Source organism: Wyeomyia smithii, chromosome 2 (assembly GCF_029784165.1).
Source record: "Wyeomyia smithii strain HCP4-BCI-WySm-NY-G18 chromosome 2, ASM2978416v1, whole genome shotgun sequence".
NCBI lineage: Eukaryota > Metazoa > Arthropoda > Insecta > Diptera > Culicidae > Wyeomyia > Wyeomyia smithii.
Window position 1 is genome coordinate 95320667 of NC_073695.1, and position 26619 is coordinate 95347285.

The 26619-nt window shown below is 37.5% G+C and overlaps 1 protein-coding gene across 2 annotated transcripts in view; it reads left to right on the forward strand.

The window, feature by feature from the left end:
* The window catches only part of LOC129724573 (uncharacterized), a 163707-nt gene that overhangs the window by 87814 nt on the left and 49274 nt on the right, over nucleotides 1–26619 (forward strand). For both annotated transcript variants that reach the window (XM_055679567.1, XM_055679566.1), the window contains exons 3-7: nucleotides 6743–6773; nucleotides 8071–8150; nucleotides 9883–10027; nucleotides 23491–23792; nucleotides 23974–24126. In XM_055679567.1, the coding sequence (XP_055535542.1) occupies nucleotides 6743–6773; nucleotides 8071–8150; nucleotides 9883–10027; nucleotides 23491–23792; nucleotides 23974–24126 (711 nt within the window). The remainder of the gene's footprint in view (nucleotides 1–6742; nucleotides 6774–8070; nucleotides 8151–9882; nucleotides 10028–23490; nucleotides 23793–23973; nucleotides 24127–26619) is intronic.

A 26619-nucleotide genomic window follows, 5' to 3' on the forward strand; every position in this document is an offset into this window, starting at 1 on the left:
CTTACGTTTCGTATTTACGAGCTTCCTGAAGCTTTTCGGGTTCAAACGTAGGTTGTATTCGGCTTTACGTACAAATGCCGCATACAGACTTCTGTTCAGGGCTTTGTAAGACCGGCTAGCACAATTAAAGCGGATGCGATTAACAGGGTTTCGATTCCTTTGATAGGCACGCAAGGCTGATTTACGAGTGCGGTTAAGCCTAGTTAGTTGCCTGTTTCCCCAAATAGGTTTCTGACGAGGACCAACTTTTGGAACATGCTGAAGTAGAATATGCTGGATTATATCGGTAAAATATGACACGATTTCGTCCACAGCCCTAAATCGGTTGAAAGAGGTCCAGTCGATATCTCTCAGTGCTAAATTGATAGCATCATAATTTCCTCGTCGAAAGTTAAAACTGTTAGGATCGAACTCATCTATGAACTGTTCTTAACAGGTTTGTTGACGGTGACCATTATTGGTGGGGTATGGACGTCAACATTACAGAGGAGAGCAGGAGCAGTGGTGACTGAGCACGCTGGCAAAACATGCAAGATAGCGGAGATCAGATCCAGATACCTACCATTCGGGTTACAGACAGAATTGATCTGGTGCATACTGTGAAAAGCCATGCCGTCTAACAAGCGAGAACTGCCAACAGATGATTAACAGATGATCGCAAAGCGTCGACTACTAGGTAATTGGTCGTTGGCTGCACAGCCCAGGTTAAATCAGATCGGTTATAGTCTCCGAACAGAAGAAGGTCGTCGTTAATACCAATCGAAGTAACAGCTTTTTCAACAAATGCGGTATGACGATCAATAATATCCACTTCATTCCGCAAATTAGGTGTGATATAAATAGCACCGATTACAAAATTTGACTCGCCATTCATGATTGTAACCCATAACTGCTGAAGTGACTCGTCTGAGGCTTCAACTAGCAATGCGGATGACAAAGAGCGCCGAACAGCAATGCTAACTCCGCTGCCCCCTGCCTTTGTGCTGTTCCTCGAGCATCGGTCGGTTACATGCTGGAAAAAATTTCAGCCAAATCGGTTCAGTAGATGCCGAGAAAAAACTTACCACCCGCTGAAAAAACCTAAATTAATCCACCTAGCGGTAAGGCCCAGCCTTTCTCATTCAAACTTATTATTTGTAAAAATAGATTTACATGAACGCTTTAATTTAATAAATGTGTATTCACTTTTTTGATTTTAAAATAATGATGTTGTAATAGAAGTATAAAATATGAAATTTGACGTAATGTAAATGCTCAAGAAAAAGCGAAATAAAAGAAATGACTCTTAATTTCGAAAAATTCAATCACGTGCGATACCGGGAACATTCAAATAGTACGATACCACATTTGAATTATATTGTGGCCACATATATTGATCAAAGCAGGTATAGTTTTAAATAGCCTTTGAATTTCTTTTCTTTCCATAACTTTTGAACCACATATCAAATTGTTATGAAGTTTGTTATTTGTAAGTTTGAGAAATGACTCGTTCGTATGATGCTAGTTATGTTCAAATATGTCGTGTAATCTTTGAAATAATAAAATTTCGTTGTTTTATTAACAATTCAATACATAACGGTTGTTTAGTTCGATTATAATCAAATGAAATGGAAACGTATAGGGCAGCCAAACTTTGAAACCACGTGTTCAATCATAATTCATCAGTTAACCCTTAACTAGCCCGTTCATCTGATAATACTATTGATCAAATCGGTTGTGTACTTTCTGAGATAATGAAGTTTCGTGATTTTCACAATTCGGTACATTACAGACGAAGTTACAATTCGATTACAGTAAAATTCAATAGGGTGTTATGAGGCAGCTAGACCTTTCATTTGACACTAATTTCGTGAAATTCGGTTCAGTCATCTCTGAGAAAACTGAGTGAGTTTATGTATTCTTCGGAATATGTTCCTTTTCATAGATTATTTATTGTGTCCGTGGTAATCGCGTTTTATTGTGGTATATAGCACGATAAATTGTGAATTTCGTGTGGTAATTGTGGGTAAAAGTGTTTCGAATTTTATAACAGTGTTTTAAAAGTGATTTGGAAGTAAAACGATCTGGAAATTTGAAGTTTTATTGCCGTTTTTTTTTCACAATTTGTCGCCTAGCAAATGGCTGCTTTTAAAGCGCAGTGTTGTGTTGGTGACTTTCCTTTGATACGGTAGTGTGCAAGCTCATTCTCCGCCGACGGCACGATCTGCTGAGAGGCAGAAACTGAGAGAGCGGCAGTTGTAACCATAGAAACAAGTTGCCTAAACTTGTTTGCGTGCGAGCGGAGGCATGTTTGGTTTGCTGAAAGCTGATTCAATGGCTAAGATAAGTGCATACATTTACAGACATGTTTATTTATTTATAAATGACTCGAAGGTAGTAGTTTTCACCGACAAGAATCAAATTGTTTTTTTTTATATATATATTTCGTGTTGTAGTGTGTGCAGTACAGTATGATTTTTTAGCGATGAGTTTGTGCGTCATTTAATGGCGAATTCATCTTTCATGTGTAGCTACCACAGCGTAGCATTTTCGTACTGTTCTGTCATTCATTTATGCACCGCATGAAAAGGTGTACCAGACGATTGCTGTTTATCTATTTTGCGATATTTCATAATGTTAAAATTGTCTTGAATTTCCGAACTGAAATATATCTGATGACTATGTTTCAATATCCATTGTCATTCCTTTTCTATTTATGACTCTACTAGCTTTTGAATAATTATTTTTATGCCATAGCTAAGTTTTGTTAAATATGCTAAATTTTTATAGGCGCAGATCCAAAACGGTGAAATGAATAATAATTGTTCTGGCATTTTGTAAAGGGTTCAGGAATACTGTAATGGTGTTTCAAGCTCGTTTCCGCAGCTGTGCTACACCGCTCTGGACTACACTTTACAGCACGAAAACGAACACGCAAGCGACGCTACACTCAGTTGTCATATTTTTCGTATGGCATTTGAGAGCATTTGTTTTTGTTATTAGTGTTTTGAGACTGCACCCTGTTTCTTTCGGGTGTAGTCCAGGATAAAGTGTGTAGTCGGATACAGAAAAAGTATAGTCCGGAAAGTGAAAAAAAAGTACAGGACAAAGCTGTAGTCCGGGTGTGAACGTGCCGCGGAGACGAGTTCGACATTACTTATGCTTTTACGCATGTCGTTTGACAAAAAGGTCCCTATTGCTCAGCTTAATAATGAGCCAACATAACGCGTAACATTACTTGAACTCGTCACCCAGAGAGTACTGGTGTGGTTTGTGGAATTCAGAGTATGGTGCATTGTTGCTAGTCGAAGTTGAAATCTTATAATTCAATTTTTTCGATTTGTCTAGTTTTTGAGCAGAGGTTTTTGTATACTATGTCCCAATAATGACTAGTTCGGCATTTTGTCAACAAACTTAAGATACATATTTTGGTCAATCTGCGTATCTGCATTTTTCAAATTAATGGGGCTTTGGATGCATGAAACTTTGCCAATTTTTCTATTTGATAGGCAACACTCGCATCGACAGCTAATAGAGAGTCGGCGTGAATTATCGTGCTCCCGAGCGTCTCCGTCGGTAGTCGGGGATTGAGCGGTCGTGCATAATGCTTTGGTAAAACGCGTCTCCGGCCCGGGAGAGTTTTATGATATCTTAGTTCGAATCGTCCACTTAGTGTGGTATACCATTTTGCGTTTCACTAGGATGTACCACACTTACCTGTGCGTGACCCTACAACACTCTTTAGTTTATTACTGCTTTAAATCGGTCTCAAATCAAAAAATCGCTTTTTTAGAACAGACGAACAGTATAAAAGAAACGTCGTTAGTCGACCTGTTAGGCTCAAAGCCAGATGCCCGGGTGACCGAATATCTAGAGACTTCGCGTCGATACCTTTCATGAGGTCGTATTTTCTACAGATTGGTTATAACCGTGTTATAATTTTCGATGTAAATAGGGTCACTTCACGAAGAAGTGATAGGAGTCGCGAGGCGTTAACGTGGACTCAACTCTTGTAGCTTTCGTAACATTGTGTAGTCAGCTGAGATCAATCAATGGGATACGTTTCGGTAGTTACATAATAACTACATAAACAGATGTTCAAATATTTGAGTCGGTCTTGATTGAGTCATAGGTCCGGTATCCTCGCGTGCGCTTCATTTTTGCGGTGTTACTTCATCTAACATATTGATCGCATTATGACTTCCGTAGAAGGTATAATGAACTCGTACGTGCGATATTTATTATTATGAACCCGGTACTCGAACTCAGCGCATCGTTTACTAAAACGAAACCTGCCAACCTTAACCTTTTCTCCAATATCCCAGTGATTTCTCGTGGAAGTGCAGAGGTGTTCTCGGCTTCCATCAAAGCGAGTAACACGTCAACATATTCCTATACACACTCCTTCTTTGACCTGCATTCGGATGCGGCCGGCGCTGGTATTGCCTAATATAAAGATTAAGGTCACCAGTTTTTACACATTGAAGATGAATGTTAGTCCCAAGCATCATCTGTTGGTTCTCTGTGTAATTACAGCTGATCTGGCAATAATGGAGTAGCAACCGCGGGCGGTCAATCATGCTCATGCTCATGCTCATGCTCTTCGGAATATGTTCCTTTTCATAGCTAGATTTCACATTTTTAAACATAACAGGCAAAGTAATAGTCCGATTGCAAAAAAATCAATAGGGTCTTATGAGGTAACTAGACCTTTCATATGACACTGATTTTGTGAAAATCGGTCCAGCCATCCCTGAGAAACATGAGTGAAATTGAACCGTCTTCAGAAGACGTTTCATTTCATAACTTTTGAACCACATGTTCAATCTAAATAAAATTCAAAAGTTAGGGGTTTTTAAGATAGCCGTTCAGTTCAATTGATACCAATTTTGTTCAAATCGGTTGCGTGATTTCTGAGATATTGGTGTTTCGTGATTTTTACATTTTTAATCACAACCTCTAAAATAAAAATCCAATTACATAAAATTTATTAGAACTTTAATTTGCATATAATTTCATTAAAATCAGTCCAGCCATCTCTGAGAAAAGTGAGTGAAAATAAAAATCTGCACATACACACACATACATACAGAAAATGCTCAGCTCGTCGAGCTGAGTCGAGAGATATATGCCATTCGGCCCTTTGGAGCACTTTCATATCTTCGGTTTTGCAAGTGATTGCTATACCCTTCTAGGAGAAAGGCAAAAAATTAAAGAAATTATTAATTAGGAGTAGAATATTCGTGCTGAAGAAATAGCGAAATAAAAGAAATGACTTTGAACTTCGTACACTTCAATCATGAGCAATACCGGGGACGTACGAATAGCACAATACCAAATTTAAATTTTGTTGCGGCCATATGGAAAGCCAAACTTTTCATTTGACACTAAGATTGTTGAATTTAGTCCAGCCATTTTTGGGAAAACGAGTGAATTTGAAAAGTCACCGCAACATGTTTCTTTTCACAATTTTTTAACCTCGTGTTTAATCACAATAAAATTAATCAATTAACCTTTAATTAGCCCGTTCATTTGATACCAATATCGTTCAAATCGGTTGTGTACTTTCTGATATAATGAGGTTTCGTGATTTTCATATTTTGATACATTACAGACAAAGTAAGAGACCGATTACATTGAAGTTCAATAGGGTGTTATGAGGCAGCTAGACCTTTCATTTGACATTAATTTCGTGGAAATCGGTTCAGCCATCTTTGAGAAAAGTGAGTGAGTTTAAGTAGTCTTCGGAATATGTTTCTTTTCAAAGCTGGATTTCACATTTTTAAACATAACAGGCAAAGTTATAGTCCGATTGCAAAAAAATCAATAGGGTCTTATGGGGTAATTAGACCTTCCAAATGGCACTGATTTGAGAAACATGAGTGAGAATAAACACTCTCCAGAACACGTTTCTTTGAATAACTTCTGAACCACACGTTCAATCTGCATGAAACTCAAAAGTTAAGGGTTTTTAAAGTAGCTCGTTCATTCAAAATCAATTTTGTTAAAATCGGTTGAGTAGTTTCTGAGATAATGATGTCTCATTTTTTTTACATTTTTAAACATAACCTCTAAATTAAAAATCCGATTGCAATGAAATTCAATAGGGTCTGATGGGGCAACTAGACCTCTCATTTGCAATTAATTTCATGAAGATCGGTCCAGCCATCTCTGAGAAAATCGAGTGAGATTAGGAGAGCGTTACACACACACATACGCACACACACATACGCACACACACACACATACATACAGAAAATGCTCAGCTCGTCAAACTAAGTCGATTGATATACGAGATTTGACCCTTTGGAGCAGTTTTATACCTTGGGGTTTTCCAGTGATTGCTTTACCTTTCTAGGAGGAAGGCAAAACAGGGTTCCCGGAAAAACACTGCCAACATATTCAAATATACCTTAATTAATAGCCAAAATACCACTTTATCTTACCCTGAACAGCCGAAAAACAAATCACGAAAAATTATCATTTTTCAACCTTCCAGAGTATGGTACTCCCTTAAAGACTTCAACAGTTTAAAAGTGATAATAATTCAAATATCAATGCAAAGTCATTCGTCAATAACATCAAACTTCTATTCAGTGGTTTTCACTTGAAACAGGTTTTGAAATCACCAGTGTTATGAGAACCCTCCTGCTGGACAAACGCTATCTCCCATACATTTCTTTATTTATTTTGTTAATAAATGCAAAGTAATGTTTGATTAAAGTGCTTGATCTAAATTTCAATTTATTTCATATTTTTTCAGATATTCGGCCAACACATAGACTTAATATACGGTAAGTTTTGAGTCGCAGTCTCATCGCCATCCTTTGGAGCACCAGCTTGTGCCATTCGCCAAGTTCGTTATCAACCCAGAGCTGTTGCGCTTTTGAAAATTATATTTCAAGAGCTACTTTCACGCCCCGACTCGCTGGCAAGTCTCTCTTCAAGACGCGAATGCCCTTCCAGCAATGGCAAATTTGTGAAGATTAAAACGTAGAGCAGCGTGAAATTGCTTTGCGTACACGTACAGGACCAGTCTAACGGGTGCAGTACTGCCAAGTTGAGCTCTTGTACAGCAATAAAAGTACATCGCACTGTTGCTTACCCTTTCCGTTACTACATTGGGGTACCACGAAACCCGCTAACGAGCGTCGTTTTCGCTGATACATACATACATACACTATCGTCCTTCGACCAGGGAAAATGACGTCTTCAGACCGGATGCTGGTCTTAGCTTACTACCCACCGTCTGAGATGAGATGAGATGTCCCGAACGTTGCCAACCGATAATGGCAGATGCAAGAATTAGCCTGCTTGCAGAGAAGTTTTCTAAACGGAAAATGTTTCAATTTTCTATTTTTTTGCCCTGCTTGAGCTAGTTGGATGTAATTTCCTTCTGTATACGCAGCTACCTAAGGCAAAAACAGAGAAAGTGTTAGCATTCGAGAAAATTTACCTGCACTCTTCTTTCAATGAACCCTCTGGGAGTCAAGCAGCTTGCCAGTCTTGCTAGCTGGTGATGGAATATCGAAAATTTATTTTCCATCGTTTCATCATCTCTCGTCTGACCGACCGCCACGAGGGAGGTGGGATTCTCTAACCCCATTACTGTGATCCTGAGATTATACTCAATGTTGCTGCCGCTCCTGACGAAACGTGTTTGAGTGTACCTAATCGACACCGTCTGCCGGAGCTTCTAATTAAGGAAGAAATGGAGAAGGGTAATTTGCGGATGGAGATCAGATTTTGATTGAATGTTTTCGGCGCTTTGAGGGTTTCGGATGACGTGCGAAAGTCCTCTTCAGTTCGTTAGGTTCGGTTAATTTTTGGAATTGGATGCTGTCATCTAACAAAGTGCCAGCTTCTTGTGAAACGAGTGAAAACTTTTTGGTAATCTTTGACTATTTCACTATAATGATTTGACATTTTTTCTACCGAGTTCGTGTTTCGGCAAACTTATCTGGGCGGTTGAAAATGGTTCGAATGGTGCTGTATTGGTGTCTTCGTTTTATCAATTTGTCAACTTCTCGCATCAACAAATATTTTACGAATTAGATTTTCAATTATTTTTTGCTCTTCTTTCTCTCGCAGGTAGCTGTACGGTGGGAAACACGACATACTTCCACGGTGAGACGTTTAAATTGGATTGCCGAACACAATGCGTTTGTCAGGTAATTGAATTTCCGTTACACTGTGGTACTATTTTTCACATTCCAAGTTTCTTGCTTCCGGTGCTTCTTTCTGTGCTTGGCAAACACGCGGGAGGCAGCACTTGTAGGCGTCCCCATCAAACCGTTTTGTTCCATTTTCTAGGAAACGATTTTCCAATTTGCTCGTTTTTTTTCTCTTCTTCTTTGATTTCCCTAAGTACTAGAGAAAAACGTGATGATTGGCCCTATCGCACAGAGGGCCAATTTGCGAACGTGTTGACTTAGCTGCTCAGAAACGAGACTCAATTAAGAGAGAACAAGGATAGGGTTCAGTAAAGCTGCGAGCGTGACTAAAAACGTAATGAAACAATGAAAAGAAGTGAAGTTTTGGGCAGGGAGAAATTATAGAAGGCTTAGGTTAAGCACCTTTTAACTTGAATAACAAATTATGTTCGATAGAAATTTCATTACTAATCTGCAAATGTTGTAGCGATTATATTGTAAAGCTCCGCTTTGGTAATTATCAACTAATTTCTTTGATTTGCATCCCATTGTAGAATGGAAAATAGAGAAAATGAATTCATTACATCTTGGGATGAAAATCATCCTGTTTCGCATTTTTTCTATGCGGTTTTAGCATTTCTAGAGAAAAATCAAGTTCGCGAAAAGTGGTTGAACAGGGGTAAATTATACGCTTTTTTCTGTAGTATATGTTAAGCGGGGCTGAAAAAAAGATCTTCTAATATGAATAGTTGATTATAATCTTTTACCAATATTTTATCAGGAGACAGATTTATTTCAAATGCGGTCTGAAGCCGGTCAAGTTACAATTCATCGCTCTTTGCTTTCACTTTGAAGAAAGTTAACTGAATTGTTTAGGCTTTGCCGAACCTAGGATATTAATCACTAAACCAAACGTCTACCCTTCTGGTTATGGTAATCTTGTGACCTTTTTCAAACAAAAGCCATTCTTTTTAAGCTACCCCATCGAACTTACTGGCCAGACATTTCAAACAGGTGTAAGTTTGCGAATTACTGAATGTTGAAATTAATTACCATTCTAAGTGCTTCAAGTCCAGTTCACAACTTGTGGGATTCGCATTTACTACCTTCATCTGAAATCCTTGCCGCATGGGGCATAAATTATTTCCCCGAGACTGTCACGAATGCTTGAAATACACGTCACGCGCTAGACTCCAGCAGGTTGACCGCCCTAGGGGTGAGATAAGTTCACCTGCAATAATTGATGAATGACCCACTCAATGCTTTGTTCCGTTTAATCCCCATCGGGATCAGTGTTATTGATTCAATTATACATAAATGGAATACCGTCCGCCAGGGGTTATACTCTCCTTTGTGTTCAGTAATGTCGCATTGATGTAAATAGAAATAGCTTTAAGAAAATATACGTGTACAAAGGAAATCGTTTTTGTTTTGTTTCACGGAATGGCCTGAATGCTTTGCTTAAAACGAGTGCATGACTGGAACAAAAATACATATTAAACTTCGCAAAGTAATGAACGGAAAAATTCAGAAGCTAGGGGTAATATTTTACGTTAGCACACGGGTTCAACTCAGTTTTTACTATGTATACTTTTTTTGGCCGGACGTAATACATTGTTATTAGCCATTTAAAATTTATCACCACGGCTGACCTTTCGACTGCCTGCTTTTCTTATTCATTTTTTCTTCTTTTTCTTCCTCCATACAACCCTGCCCGTCAACCTTCACTGACTAACGGAACCCTTTTCAGAACGGAAGACACGCATGTTCGACCCTTTGTCCACACGAGAACCTGCCGCCACCCAACGATACAGCCATTTGCGTGGGGCCCCGGCTGGTGGAGCTGCCGGATCATTGCTGCCGGGTGTGGCTTTGCGAGCAGCCAGCCACCGACGGTACGTACATACTGGTTTATTAGGTTTTGGGATGTTTTATGATGATCGGCATTTATGAACATACATGTTAAGGTAGTACCCAGTTTGGAAATTGGCAAGAAAGTACCAGTTTATTAAAACAACTTTAAATGTTTTGTCAAGGCATGACCAAATCATGCAACGATCATGTTTATATAAATTTATAGTTTCAATTAAAAGTTGAAAGAAGCTTGTTATAATATCAAAAATTTTGCTAAGATTTTACCAAAACATACAGGTTGAAAAATAGAAACAAATAGAAATATGCATGAAGAAATGTTCTAAAGCTTTTTGTTTTTTTTTTTTTTAAAGGGAGGATTTGGTAGTAGCTTAAGTATTTATGATAAATATTAGTAAGCAATGAGTATGTGTGTCCAATCACAAATGGCGACTTCTCAATACTGTTAGAAAATTGTAATTTTAATTGTTAGGATTTGTTTGCTTTCGCATTTAGGACTTATCGTTCGTAGGGATTTAAACCTACTTGTCAAAAAAGGGGAAGTAAACTTATTTAATTGCTAACTTATTGGCTATAAAGAGAGCTAATCGTAGCAATTGAGGATTGCAACGATTTTTGTCGAAAATTGTCAATAATTTTATTTGACATAGCTTCTGATGGTTCAACACCAGTAAGTCTATGTAATTCGAGTGTACCAAACCAAGGAGGACGCTTCAAAATCATTTTCAGAATTTTATTCTGAATCCTTTGGAGCGTTTTCTTCCTTGTTGAACAGCAACTTGACCAGATCGGTACAGCATGAAGCATTGCTGGGTTTAAAATTTGTTTATATATCAAAAGTTTGTTCTTTAAACAAAGTTTAGATTTCCTGTTAATGAGAGGATATAAACATCTCGTATATTTGATGCACTTGGCTTGTATACTCTCAATGTGCTCTTTGAAAACAAGGTTTTTATCGTGAATTAGTCTCAAGTACTTAACCTTGTCAGACCAACTTAGATGAATGGGGTGATCATCTTGACAACGTGATTACTGTTTGGCTTGAGGAAAGAAACCCTAGTCTTATGAGGAAAAATTATCATTTGAGTTTTAGAAGCATTGGGAAAGATTTTTCACTTTTGCAAGTAGGAAGAAAAAATGTCTAAACTTCTCTGCAATCGACTGCATATAACACGAAGACTTTTTCCTTTTACGGAAATGCTTGTATCATCACAGAACAATGACTTTGTGCATCCCGGAGGCAAATCAGGAAGATCTGAAGTGAATATGTTGTACAGGACTGGACCCAAGACCAGGCCCTTTAATCTTCACCTTCATGAGTAGTGCTGGGACTATCCGGATTAAAATATCCGGATATCCGACCTCGGATATCCGACAAATATCCAAAATCCGGATCAACCGGATATCCGGATAACATCCGACAGGATATCCGGATTTTCGGAAAGTCGGTTATCCGGATATTGTATCTGAACATAGATTTATGATTTTTATTATTTATATTTACATAATTAATAATTACTTGCGAGGAGATGGGGGAATGTGTAAAAAGCCATTTTTCGCGGTACGTTTCATTCGAACGGGCCTAAAAGACAGAAAAAAAATCTGTCTATACTAATTCTATCTATACTATCCGGATATCCGACTATTCGATTATCCGTATTCGGATATCCGGTCATCCGAATAGTATTCGTTCACACATCCGTGATACGAGCTTCGGATAACAGGATCACGAATATATCCGGTTAAAAGTCCCAGCACTATTCATGAGTGCATCGTCAAGCGACGATGACGCAACTCAACTTCGTCTTCAACCCGACTTGATATCAACTTCGTTTTGTTTCACTCTCCCTCTCACTGAGCACAAAACAAGCGTTTTTCACTCGGTATATTTTGTTTCGTCGTTTCTTTTTCGGCCTATTTGTATCGTCGGTTCAGATTGAACTGCTAGAACTGAGGCTTAAAGGGCTATTCCCACTGCTTCCGTTCAGGGACCGGGCTCGTCCGGGACTTTTCATGCATTCACACTGCGCCGTGCTTGAACCGTGCCCGCGCTGCGCTCTGGCTGAGAAATGTTGATGTGTGTATGTGAAAGAACGTCTTCCTCATTTTTTCATACCGCAGTTCACTCCGCGCGAAATATGTCACTACAACATACACGCATCCACCCGAGTGCCTTCCGTGCACTCTTCGGCCAACACAAAGTATCGTCGGCAACGATAGTTTTTCTCTCGCACGGCGGAAGCACGACGTCAACTCAACGCTGTCCCGGTCTGGGCACGGCGCGTCGGTGTGAATGCATTCATAAGAACGCATGCAATCAATCTCAAACGAGCCCGGACGACACACGGAACAGCCACGGCCCGGTCCCGGCCCGGTCCCGAAACGGAAGCAATGGGAATAGCCCTTAAAGGCAGCAACGAAGAAAGTAAATTCGAGCAAATTTTGCTTCAATTGACGATTTAAAATTTATCGTCAACTGCGTGATGACGCTGAACCGAAGCAAGTTATTCGCTTTGACCTGTGAGGTAAGGACAAGCATGTTGGGTGCTGTGATTGATGTATTTGGTCGCAGGCTTTGCAAATCGTTGTGTGGAGCATTTTACGCGCTACATGTTACACGTTACATGATACACATTATACATTATATGTTACACGTTACATATAACATGTTTCATCCCAATCCGCACGAGAGTCACAAATGAAATAAGGCTTTGGTCTCAGTATTGTCCCCCAAACAATTTAGAAAAAAATGGGGCAACAGTTTTTGTAATTGAGTAACTATTACTTTTTATAGAAAAACTTGTGTAAATTTTCTCACAAAAGTCACGAAGCAAGGGTATTTTTTCATTAAGTAGTCACGGTGATAATTTGAAGAACAAAAAACATTTTGTCCAGAGAAATAGTTTTCCCAGTTAGTCACTGTGACTTTCGAAAGGAAATATACAACAACAGTTTTGTTTGAAAAAAGGTGTGACCTTTTAAAAAACTTATAAGTTATTTGCATTGTTACATTGATTTTGGTAATCATCTCTTGTGGTTTGAGGTGATATCAGGAAAAGTAAACATCAAGCTTAGACCGATAAATATCACTGTTTGATCACAGTGACTTTTGTCAGGAAATATATGTCAAATGTGAATGTCAGGAAATATATGTCAAATGTGAATTCGAAATTTGTATCAGCCTAACAAAGAAAACATTACTTCGATATTGCATATTCCCTCCATCCAACGTTCGATTAGTATTGTCTCACAAGAGTCTCCGTATCGATTGATCTTTATTAAATAATCTATGATCATTATCGAAAAGAATGAATCTTTTTCTGAAAAGGTCATCAAAAATAATTGGTGACGAATTCCTTTAGTTTTTTGGTTCATCAAGATGGAGGTGATACTACTACTACTACTACTACTAAAAGCGGTCAAAATATATATAATAAAAATATAGCATAATATAATTTATACAGTTTCCTCGTGAACTTCATATATTTTGTAACAATATTATACTGCCCATAATCGCATATTTGTAACATTTGCAAAATTGGTTGTTCGAGCAAATCGCACTTTTATATTTTGACCTTAAATGCTTTGTTCCCTTTATATTCTTGCAAATAGACACTTTAACTGAACTTTGTATCATGAAGAAAGCACTACTTTACACTCTGTTTACATTGAACATCACTTTTGAAGTCAAATTGGTTGAAATTTTTGCAATGATACATTTATGCCGTCACTTTCAAGCTACTTTCGGAATATATCACAGGGAAAATGAAGTTTTTCATGTATTCAACAAGCATGAGCTGAACATCAGAAATGGATCACCGGTGGTTGGTTACCGGACCAGAACAACTTTCGAGTTCCAAAGGATGCAGATGTGGATTTGGCTGGAATCTTTTTTGACAAAAAAGTTGGAAAAGTTTAAGTAGTGTGACAATTATGCGGTTATTTACGCTATGTGACAAAACAACTTGTTATTTTTTACGACTATTTTCACACAAACATAAGCATATTTTTTCAGATGTAAAAAGTACATACTATTCTAAGCATTTCCCAATAAAAAGCACGAAATCCATTAAATGTCGAATGTTACAATTATGCGATTACAGGCAGTATAACAGGGGCTCTATTAGAACAGACATATGATTGAAAAGATGAATGAATGTAATATTTTTATGTGTCTGAAATATTTGAAATTTTCCGAATAATAATCAAAACCTAATTTTTCTGAAGGCGCATAAAAATTCCAAGGGGTAGGCGATATACTTTTACCATAAAAATGGAATTGTATTTTGAAAACACTTTTGGCATTCATCGCAATTTCAACTTCTTGTGTTTTATTACTTTATATGTACACATTCAGTCATATCTAATTTTCATCAGCGAAATAAAAATAATCTAAAAAAGTAATGAGAATTGGTCACGAATGAAATATTCTATTCTAGGACTTTGTCACCAAAAAGTATTCATGTATGTATTGATGAAAATACGACTCGCGGTGACAACTTCAAACAAAGGAAACGTTTCTAAATTCTCCTATAAACATCACCAAGTTGTTAATACGAAAAAGCAGAACGTTCTAACGAACCACTTTGTGACAATTACCAAAAGTTTGTATAAGGCTCTAAGCCCCGCCTTTTCAGCATTCCTGACCATCTACAGAAAATGTAAAAAAAAAGTTCTTCGTACGAATATGAATTTTCTTTTTTTCGGACTGGGATTGCACGTGTTATTTACATTACGTCCCGTCCCGTTTACATTCAAATCATATGTAATATGTTACAAATCGCATAAATCAGCTTTAAAGCATAATTTTCCTAGCCCTTATTCCTGCTCCTATATGTCTAAGGCCATGGAAATACTGGCGCGGTATGCGCTGTGAAGGCGACTCGCTCTATCACTGGTTAAGGTACAGCTCTACTTAGGGCTGTACATTAACCCACGGCAAGGCGAACCGTCTTTGCAACGCAAGCCGCGCCAGTATGTCCACGGCCTAAAATGCAACAGCAGCATCAATGCTTTGTTTGTCCGAAGCAGCTAGCTGGCATCTCTATCTTATTTGCTTTGTTTCATCGCAGCTACCATCGCAGCGGATCCGCGATTTGCGGGCCCCATTGACAGATGCTATGTTATGCGTATGAAAAGTGGCGGTGATATGCTATCTCGTTTACACATACACTGATATGTTAGTCCCCGAAACATGGCGGGATTCCAGCTAGCTGGTCCGAAGTAATCTACCCTCATCCATCCAAGTGACGATTTCATTGAAGCTGACTATAGTCGCTTCAGTTTGACAATGATGACGAAGACGACGACGACGACGATTGTAGACATTCATTTTAAGCAATATTTTTGTGAGTTGAAGTTGTTTTTAACTTCCTCCGAAAGACGGAAGGCAAAGCAGAACGCAAAAGATTACACATGCAACAGTCTGGGGTGTTCATCTTCTCTTCACGGTGTCTCTGGTAGAAGAAACTTATCCGAAAAAAATTGGTATCGCTCTTATACTCATCATTCGAAAACTCAAGGTGTCCCCTTTATCATGCTACTAAAATTGAAATTTTTTTTTTCAGACATTTTTTTTTGTAATTGAAAACCTGGTGGAATGGGAACAATGTATACTTATCAAGGGATTTAGGTGCTGTGGGACCCGATCAGATAGTGTTGAAACCTTCAAGTTTTATTTTTTTTATGTAATGAAACTATATAGGCATGATCTTAGATTTTTTGAAAAGGGTAAAGTGGGGTAAAAAAGACCCGAAAATTCTGAGTCCAAAAACTGCTGACAAGACAAAAAAAGCTATAACTTTTTGTACGCTTAATCGATTTCTCTGAAAATTGATATGGTAATTCTATCCTATAAAAATATACAATGTCGGTTATTGAAAGATGCTGTCGAGACTACATAATTAGATATTAACATTTTTCTTTAAAAACATGGTGATTTTTGGAGTTTTTTTTTCTTTTGTCATCAGAACTAGGTTTTAAATTTAAACAATACCTTCAACTCAAGAGCTCTTATTGGACGTATTCAAAAAGTGCACCGTTTAAAAAAAAACGATTTTTTCATAACAAGGTTTAGGCCATCATTTGAACCTGTTGCACACAGAGCGCAACTCCATTTTGTACCTATATTTAAAATGCTTGCTATTGCAGGCTATAGCTCTATAACGTCCCTGTTGGTCTCGAGGTACGATGCTTGTCTTACAAGCCAGTCCTCGTATGTTCCAATTCCGGTTGGGAAAGACCGTTAAAATCAATCACATCTTAAATTTTTGTTATTGATACTCGCTTCGCATTATTTTCACACAATATCAGAAGCAAGTTGGTTTAAAAAATTGACCTCCAAAATATCTCGGGTTCGAGTAGGGCTCGGGTTTCACAGCTTTTTCACAGTTCGGGTCGGGTTCGGGTTTCCCAAAAATAAAATTTTCGGGTTCGGGTTTGATCGGAAAAAAAAGTTTCGGGTTCGGGTTTCAACCGAAAAAAAATCGGGTACTGGTCGGGTACGGGTTTGAAAAAAGCAAAACCCGACCATCTGTAGTAGCCAGTACTTCAAACATTCTTAATGGTCAATAAGCATGACAAGTTGCAGAAAAATCGATGCGTTCTTCTCAAAAATACAGTAACATTATGATTTTAGCAGCACTTGGACATTAGAGTTTAGAATGCCATTTTACCAGGCCCAGATTTAAAGGGGGGGGGGGGGGGGAATTGCCCCGAGCCTTTCGACACGAGGGGCCCCCTGGTTCTAGGCCAGACGTGAATACAGGTTGGATACCTATTTTGCGTTTTGCTCGTCACCTTCCAGCGAAGCGTTAAATCATTTCAACTAATTTTCTTAAGAAAAGAGGCCTCACGATTTTTGTCCCGGGCCCCCAACACCTGAATCCCGCTCTGCATTTCACCCCACTAACTCCTTTCCCAAAAAACCTATATGTACACATTATTTCATGGATGAACAAATCCTGGAAATTTAGGCTCAGTTGGAGGACATCGATACAAAACGGAGTTGCGTTCCTGGCACAATGGGTTTAAATAATGATTTAAAACATGTATGGATAATGAAATTTTCTCGGTCGTTCTAAAACGGCGCATATTTTAATAACATCAAATGAAAGCTCTTGAGTTGCTTTATAAATTGTATAGCTTAGAAACAGGGTCCAGTGTTGTTGACAAGCAAAAAAGAGCTGTAATAATCACCATTTTTTGAAGAGAAATGCAAATATCTTATAACGAAACCACGACAGCAACTCTTAACAACCGGCATTTTATATTTTTTATAGGATAGAATTACCATGTCGAATTTTGAAGAAATCAATCAAATCAATCATCAATCAAAATTATCAATCAAAATCAATTTATTAAACATTTTCTTTTTTCAGCTGATTTTCGACTCCAAATTTTCGAGGGTCTTTTTTGCCCCACTTAACCCTTTTCAAAAATCTGATATTATGTAGACAAAGCTATATAAATAAAAACAACCCTTAATATTTCAGTACTATCAGAGAACCCTAATAACGTTTTATATTTCTGAAACAAATTATTTATTTCCATTTCACTAGCTATTCATTTACAAATATATGTTCGAAAACATACTGTTCTAGACCCCCCGATAGAACATTTCAGTTTCGGTAGGATATTAAAGGGGACAGCTCAAGCATTTGAATAACGAGTATTAGAGCGATACTAATTTTTTTTGGATAAGTTCTTCAACCAGAGACACCGTGCTCTTCGGCAAGCGCCAGCCAAACTGAGTTTACGAAGTTTCAGTAGCAGCGAGTGAAACAAAGGGGTTGCGTGTTCTCCTTTTGATGCTTCATTCGACGATGTTGAGGCCTGCCCAAGACTGAACCTTGAGGCACACCTCCTCTGACAGGAAATCTATCAGATTTTGAATTCTGATAGACAACCTGCAGAGCTCGATCAGTGAGATAATTTTTTGAAATTTTGATTAGGAAAGTTGGAAAATTAAAAGTTTGCAATTTCGCAATCAAACCCTTATGCCAAACACTGTCGAATGCTTTTTCTATGTCTAAAAGAGCAGCTCCAGTGGAATAATCTTCAGATTTGTTTGCTCGTATCATATTAGTAACTTTGAGCAATTGATGAGTAGTGGAATGCTCATGGCGAAATCCAAACTGTTCATCTGCAAAAATTGAATTTTCGTTGATGTGTGACATCATTCTGTTGAGAATAATTCTCTAAAACAGTTCACTTATTGAGGAAAGCAAACTTATTGGTCGATAACTTGAAACTTAGGCTGAATTCTTATCCGGCTTCAAAATTGGAAATTATTGCTAAAAATTTCATTGTGCTCTCAGGGAGATGTTTGATTAATATATTAAAGATTCCATCGTCACCAGGTGCTTTCATATTTTTGAAATTATTAATAATTGATTTAATTTCATTCAAGTTTGTTTCAACTATTTCTGCAGTTAAAAATTTCTGGGAAGAAATTAAATCAAATTGACGTGTTCAATTGGACTAACAAAATTCGAATTTGAATTATGAACACTCTCAAACTGCTGAGCAAGTCTTTGAGCCTTTTCTTCATTGGATACAAGAAAACGTTCACAATCTTTTAAAACTGGAATAGGCATTGAAGGTCTCTTAAGAATCTTCGACAGCTTCCAAAAGGGTTTTGAACATGGTTCCAATTTTTCAACTTTAGTCTCAAAATTTTGATTTCTCAGAAGAGTAAATCTATGTATAATTTCTTCCTGTAAATCGTTATAAATAATTTTAAAAACAGGGTCACGAGAACGTTGATATTGACGTCTGCGGACATTTTTCAAACGAGTTAGAAGTTGAAGATTTTCGTCAATTATTGGTGAATCAAATTTCACTTGAGCCTTTGGAACAGAATAATTCCTTGAATTAACAATTGCACATTTTAATGCTTCCAAAGCGGAATCAATATTCACTTCGTTTTGCAAATCAGGCTCATTATTGGAATTTCTTTCAATATGAGTTTTGTATCTTTCCCAATTAGCCTTGTTATAATTTAAAACAGAGCTCATAGGGGTTTAAAACTGATTTATGTGATTATTGTTATTGGAAGATGGTCAGAATCAAAATCAGCATGTGTGATCAATTCGCTACATACATGACTTTGATCTGTTAGTACCAAATCGATTGTTGAAGGGTTTCTTACAGAAGAGAAACATGTGGGACTATTCGGAGACAAAATAGAATAGTATCCAAAATACCAAACATGTAAACACTGCAGACACTCGAATTGTCCGACAGAGAATGCTCTCTCTTTCTCCTCGTAGTGATGCGCGTTTTTTTAGTCTTGAGGAAGACTGATGGGAAATAACTTTCAGGTAGTTTAAAAGACACACTGAAAAAAAAAACACAAACTTTGAAGCTATATAGGCAGTCAAAGACCAGTCCTTAAGCAACCGAAAACACGTCTGATCTGCAGGACAGCTCAAGACGCACTGTTTAGTTTTTAGTTGAGAATGTTATTAAGTTGGTAGATGTATCAGTTTCACAATAAAACCTAAATTAATCCACCTAGCGGTCAGACCCAGCCTTTCTCATTCAAACTTTTATTTGTAAAAATAGATTTACATTAACGCTTCAACCCAATATATGTATATTAACTCTTTAGGTTCTAAAATATTGATGTTGTAATCTATACCTATAAAAATGCAGTCCGGCCTGTCTGTTTGTCTGTCTGATCCATATAGGCTCGGAAACCACCGAACCGATCGACGTGAAAATTTGTATGCCGGGGTTTTAAGGGCCTAGAAAGTTTCCTATGATGGTTTGAGACCCCTCCCTCTTCTGGAAGGGAGGGGTCCCACACAAATGAAATTTCTGCACATCTCAAAAACTAACCAAGTTAATGGAACCAAATTTGGTATGTGGATGTTTATAGGAGTAACAAATATGTCCATATTAGTTCGACACCCCTCCCTCTTCTGGAAGGAAGGGGTTCGATACAAATGAAACACAAATTTCTGCATATCTCGAGAACTAATCAACTGAATGGAACCAAATTTGGCAGGTAAATGTTTTTAGTGGTAAAAAATATGTCCGTAATAATTTGACACCCCTCCTTCTTTTGAAAGGGAGGGGTGTCATACAAATGAAACACAAATTTCTGCACATTTCGAGAACTAACCGAGTAAATGGAACCAAATTTAGCATGTGAATGTTTTTAGGGGTAACAAATATGTCCATAATGGTTCGACACCCCTCCCTCTTCTAGAAAGGAGGGATTCCATACGAATGATACACAAATTTCTGCACATCTCGAGAGCTAACCAACTAAATGGAGCCATATTTGGCAGGTAAATGTTTTTAGTGGTAACAAATTTGTTCCATGATCGACCTCAGGCAACATTTTGGATTGTAAGATGGCAACTTCCGGTTTCTGGAAAACAGCCAAAATGGCCGATTTCCACCCAATATAATAATATCCGGATCTAGAATGATACACATGACCTAAAATCGATCGATATTGTCTTCAAATGCCATTAAAAAATCCAAAATGGCGACTTTCGGTTTCGGAAAAACAGCGACAAACGACAAAATACCACCAAATATGGGTATTCCCGGAACCGTAATGATGCACTGGAGCCACAAATCGACTTCAGACAACATTTTGAATTGTAAGATGGCAACTTCCGGTTTCTGGAAAACAGCCTGAAATGGACGATTCCCATTAAATATGAGTATCTCCGGAACCAGAAAGATGGACAGAAGCAAAAAATTGATCACAGACACAATCTTGAATTTTAAGATGGTTACTTCCGGTGTTTGGCAAACAGCCGGAATATGAATGTTTTCGGAATCAGGATTACGCTCAGATGAAAGAAATTGATGTCACAGGCAATTTTAAAGTCCAAAATGACGACTTTCGGTTTCTGAAAAACAGCCCAAAGTGACCAAATACCACCCAATATGAGTATCTCTGGAGCCAGAATGCTGCAAGAAGCTAAAAATTGACCTCAGACACTATTTTGAATTGTGGGATGGCAACTTCTGGTTTCTGGTAAACAGCCAAAAATGGCCGATTCCCGTCTAACATGAGTATCTCCGGATCTAGAATGATACACAGCAACTGAAATCGACCACAGACCCCATTTTGGATTCTAGGTTGGCGACTTCCGGTTCCTGGGAAACAACCGAAAATGATCGAATAACATCCAATATGGGAAATAATATCGAATAATATCCAATATTTCTATAACCAAAATGAGGCATAGAGGCCAGAAATTATCTTAAATACCATTTTAAAATCCAAAATGGCGACTACCGGTTTGTGAAAAACAGCCTAAAATAAACAAATGCTATCCAATATGAGTATCTCTGGAACCAGAATGATGCAAGGAGCTAGCAATTGACGTCAAGCACCATTTAAAATTGCTAAATGGCAACTTCTAAGAAACAGTCGAAAATGACCGAATAATACTCAATATGGATATTTCCGTAATCGAGATGATGCATGGAAACCAAACATTGACCCTGGACACCCTTTTGAATTTAAAGACAACTACTTTTAGATTCTGTTAACCTGTGTTGTTCATCAGTTAACCCTCAGCTAGCCCGCTCATTGATAATAATATTGATCAAATCGGTTGTGTAGTTTCTGAGATAATGAAGTTTCGTGATTTTCACATTTCGGTACATTACAGACGAAGTTACAGCCCGATTACAGTAAAATTCCATAGGGTATTATGAGGCAGCTAGACTTCTAATTTTACACTAATTTTGTGGAAATCGGGTCAGCCATCTCTGAGAAAAGTGAGTGAGTCCATGTAGTCCTCGGAATATGTTCCTTTTCATAGCTGGATTTCACATTTTTAAACATAACAGGCAAAGTAATAGTCCGATTGCAAAACAAATCAAACTAATTTTGTTCAAATCGGTAGTGTAGTTTTTGAGATAATGATGTTTCATGATTTTAACATTTTGATACATAACCTCTAAACTAAAAATCCGATCACAATGAAATTTAATAGGGTCTTATGGGGCACCAAGACCTTTCATTTGCAATTAATTTCATGGAAATCGGTCCAGCCATCTCTGAGAAAAGTGAGTGAGGATAAAAATCTGCACATACACACACACATACACACACACACACACACACACATACACACACACATACACACACACATACACACACACATACAAACACATACACACACACATACATACAGAAAATGCTCAGCTCATCGAGCTGAGTCGAGTGATATATGCCATTCGGCCCTTTGGAGCACTTTTATACTTTCGGTTTTGCAAGTGATTACTATACCTTTCTAGGAGAAAGGCAAAAAGTTAATTTCGAATCGATATATCTGAATTAATATATTTATCTGAAGCTACTTCAACTAAATTTGTTAAAGATTGACTCAAAAATAAAGTGTCTTGGCTGAAATAATTTGGATGATCTATTAGAACCATACAAAAATAATTTACATGATATTTGTTGTCGTACGATATTCATTGACTATTGATGATAAAGTTAATTCGTTGCTATTGTATGACAAGAAAATAAAATGTGTAAATTGATCCTATGGCTTCAAGGGTTACCTAGGGCAACAATTTGCTAACCTCTTGTAATAGACAATCTGATAGAGATGAACCATCAAAAGATAGCCATCAAAAAAACAATGCTTATTTCTAACACACTGCATCGTTCAAGGTTTTGATCCAATCTACAAAGTTTGTGACATTTTCAAACAGCGGGGTTTGTTACCGATTATTTAATCTTTCGACTTCTCATAGGGACGATGGGCAACCGGCTGTTATTCTTTAATCTTCCTTGCTATGTGAAAACTTTCCGGACCCAAATAAGCTGTTGGCAGTGTCAGATATAAATCTGGCGTCTGTCCTTGCGTTTCTCATGAATATGCTGATGAGGGACTTCAGCAATTTTTCTCGTGCTCTGGTACGTGAAGGGTTAGCCCGGGCCCTTGCCGAACCGGATCTCGTGCAGCAAACGCAACGACTGGGTAAAAATATTGTTAATGGCACTTTTGAAAGTAACACTTTTATCAATGGCCCTTGCTATTGTTTGGGACAGGCCCATGCGGGAGACATGGAAAACTGGGTGAAGAGGACTCTTGCGTGCTGAACGTGACCAAGCCCTTTGTTGCGCGTCATCTACACAGATGGATTTTTTCCTCTACTCTAACCCATTATTTTGCCGTTTCCAGCTCTGCATAGGGTGTGAAAAAGGATATTTTATGAACACCGAGGTGCTACTTATCATGATTTCCATTTTTTAAATGCTCATTTCCATTGCCATTTACAAATGTTTTAACTGTAAGGGTGAGGTTGGGTTAAATTCTCACAAAAATTTTTGTTGTTTGAGGATACAAACTACAGCCTGGTGCAGTTCGAAACGTTTGAAAAAATGTCCTTGCCAATTTTCAAAATTTGGAATTATTTTATGTTTAGTAGTCCAGCTGTGCTAACGACATCCTCTAATGTGACTGTGACTCATTTACATTCATTCACCTCCCCACAGTTAACGCAACCTGTTACAATTCATCCACAACGGTGTGGTCGTCATGTTCGCAAAGCTGCGGCATCGGAATCTCCACTAGAAACATTACCACAACACCCGGCTGCCAGAGGTTAAGCACCGTGCGGCTGTGTGAAAACCATAAATGCAACCGGCAGGACAATATCTACTACAACATTGCTGTCGAGGATGCGTACGGTGACGCTGAGAGGACGGCTGATGGTAGAAGCTCGAAACATCAACAAAAGCGCTATCGTGCGGCCAACAGTTTGTTGTTGGTGGGCGAACCGGAACATCGTAGGCGGGTAAGTGAAGCTTTGATTAATAAGTTCCCGAGGGTATTAGACTGGGATAATTATCTTCCCTTCCGCAGGACAGAGCCAATAATCAACTAATAATTTTGATTCACAACTTAACTCCACCCAGTGTAAATTCAGATGGAAGTTGCTAGATACTAAAGCAGTCTTTTTTTTTTCGTTTTCGCAGAAAGGACACGAGTGTCGAAGCATCCAGCGCACTTCTTCCTCGCGACTGCGGCTGGGGCCTTGCGTTTCCCGGAAACTGTATCGGCCGAAAACTTGCGGCCACTGTCAGGATCTAAGCATGTGTTGTGTGCCTTCAATTACCACAACTATCAAAGTAAGTTGAACAATAAATAGGTATTCAGTTGTAGATATTTCAAACTGGCTTACTGAGTGGAGTGCTTCAGCAGGGCTGTGGCATATGGTGGTGCAACACTGTGAGCAATCACTAGTCAAACTGCGAAATTAACACTGAAGTATAATCAATAAATTGCCTAATAATTTGACGATTGATTAAAATCGCATTTCTTTTCGATTTGTGGAATACTTCAGCTTAATCGATTCGTCAAGACTTGGTTTCTTGAATATGTGGAAAGTTGATATTTTTGATTACACCAATCTACGAAAAAATAGTTTTCTTTTTTGGAATTTTATTCTACTGATTTCGAAAATACCTAATAATGTAATTTTTTCTGAGCAATTCCACAAAAAAAAACGGGCAACCAATATAATCAACCATTTTTTATTTGGCTGAAACTTTGCATAGACGTTTCTAAAAGCAAAAAATGCCATTTTGTGCTATTGGTTCAGTTTTTTGGAACAGGACTCAGTTTTGGAGCTACTTGCTATTTCGGGAATATATTGATGATTAAAAATATTTTCAAAGCCAAAACGGTTTGTGTAATCGGTGTGACGTCTTCGGCAAAGTTGTAGATATTGTGGTAGATAAAAAGTTAAAAGAAAAATTAAAAATTATTTTCTATACTTTATTTTTTTCAAATCTGATTTTCTTATAAAAATTACTAAAGATTACCTAAATAATAAAACCGGTTCGATCGTGGAGAAAATAATTCTTTTTTCACAGGGAATATTTTCTATAGAATTTCAATAGAGTGCTCTATTGGAAGTTAAAAATATTTCTGCAGCCAAAACGGTTTGTTTGATTTACATAGTAGCTTCGGTAGAGTTATAGATAACAATTTTGACTTCAAAACAGTCTTTTGTAGTTTTTATGAAAAAAGTAATAGATTTTCGAAACTGAGCTATACAATTATTTTTAAATTTACTTCTAACCTTTTTTCAAATAATATTCTAGAGTGTGAATAAAATTGTTTGATAAATTAAAAAAAACCGTTTTGGCTCTAAAAATATTCGTAATCATCAATACCTTCCCAAAATAGCATTTTTCAATAGCTTCTCGAAAATGAGTCGTGCCAAAAAAACAATAGCACAAAATGGCATCTTTTGCCCATAGAAACATCTATGAAAAGTTTCAGCCAAATCAAAAATGGCCCATCAAATTGGTTGTTTATTTTTTTGTGGAATCGCTCTTATCATCTAACTGGTTCTTAATGGCAATGATGTGATTCGGTAAACAAATTGGTTTGAGGTGTACAACGCAAATTGAAAGTTTACAGCCACCATTAAGTTCAACTTGCACCCATTTTTCCTCGTTAGTCTTTAGCACTTCGAGGTGTTACATCCTCTTCAGGGACACGTCTTTATTTCGATAACACCAAACAATCATCCATCCCTGCATTGCAGTTAAATTCTGACCCTGTTTTATCCCTATGTAAGGGCTTTAAGTTTAAATACTCAGGAGTACTTCAAGCCGGGAACAATTCCCACTTACCGCAAGGTACTAGCTGAGTGCCAAGCCTTGGAGTCCAGTCAAAGAACAGCTAAGAGCTAATATACCATAGTCTGGTGGCAGATTTTCAACATCTTCACTAATAAAAAAACGAATTTTACTTGTTAACGTTATAATCAGAAGTGCCGGTCCTGCCGTTTATTATTATTCGTTCCAGTGTTTACAGAACTACGATCGAATATCTAATTTATCGACATATCTAACTTAACTAAATAATATAATATTTCTAAACGGTTGAAATTCAAAATAAAAAATTTTGGTAAAAAAGTGATGTAATTCCCAAACCTTTTGAATAATTGTCAAGATACAAACCCTTCTACGAATGCAGCACAGATTGTGTCTACTGGCCAGTATCAGTGCTTACTTGTCTAACAGCATCAATGTTCTTTTTCGACTTGATCAAGACACCATTTTAGGTTTCATTGAAAGTTTCCATTGATTTCAATTTTTGAGCTGCCATCGTTCCAAATTACTACATCTTTCGGCTTGTCCTTTTTGGTTGCTTTGCTCAAACATGTCTCCCAGTTGGTCTCGAGGTACGATGCTGGTCTAATGAGCCAGTCATCGTAGGTTCGAGTCTCGGCTCGGTAAAGACTGTTAGTGTCAGTAGGATCGTAGCGCTAGCCCCGCAATTGCCCTGTACACCAAACAGTTGGCTGCAAAGTCTGTGTATAACAAACAGAAGGTCGAGTTCCGAATCGGAATGCAGCACCAAGGCTTTGCTTTTAGCTTTGCGTTTTGATCAAAACTATATATATATATATATATATATATATATATATATATATATATATATATATATATATATATATATATATATATATATATATATATATATATATATATATATATATATATATATATATATATATATATATATATATATATATATATATATATATATATTTTTTTTTTTTTTTTTTTTTTTTTTTTTTTTTTTTTTTTTTTTTTTTTTTTTTT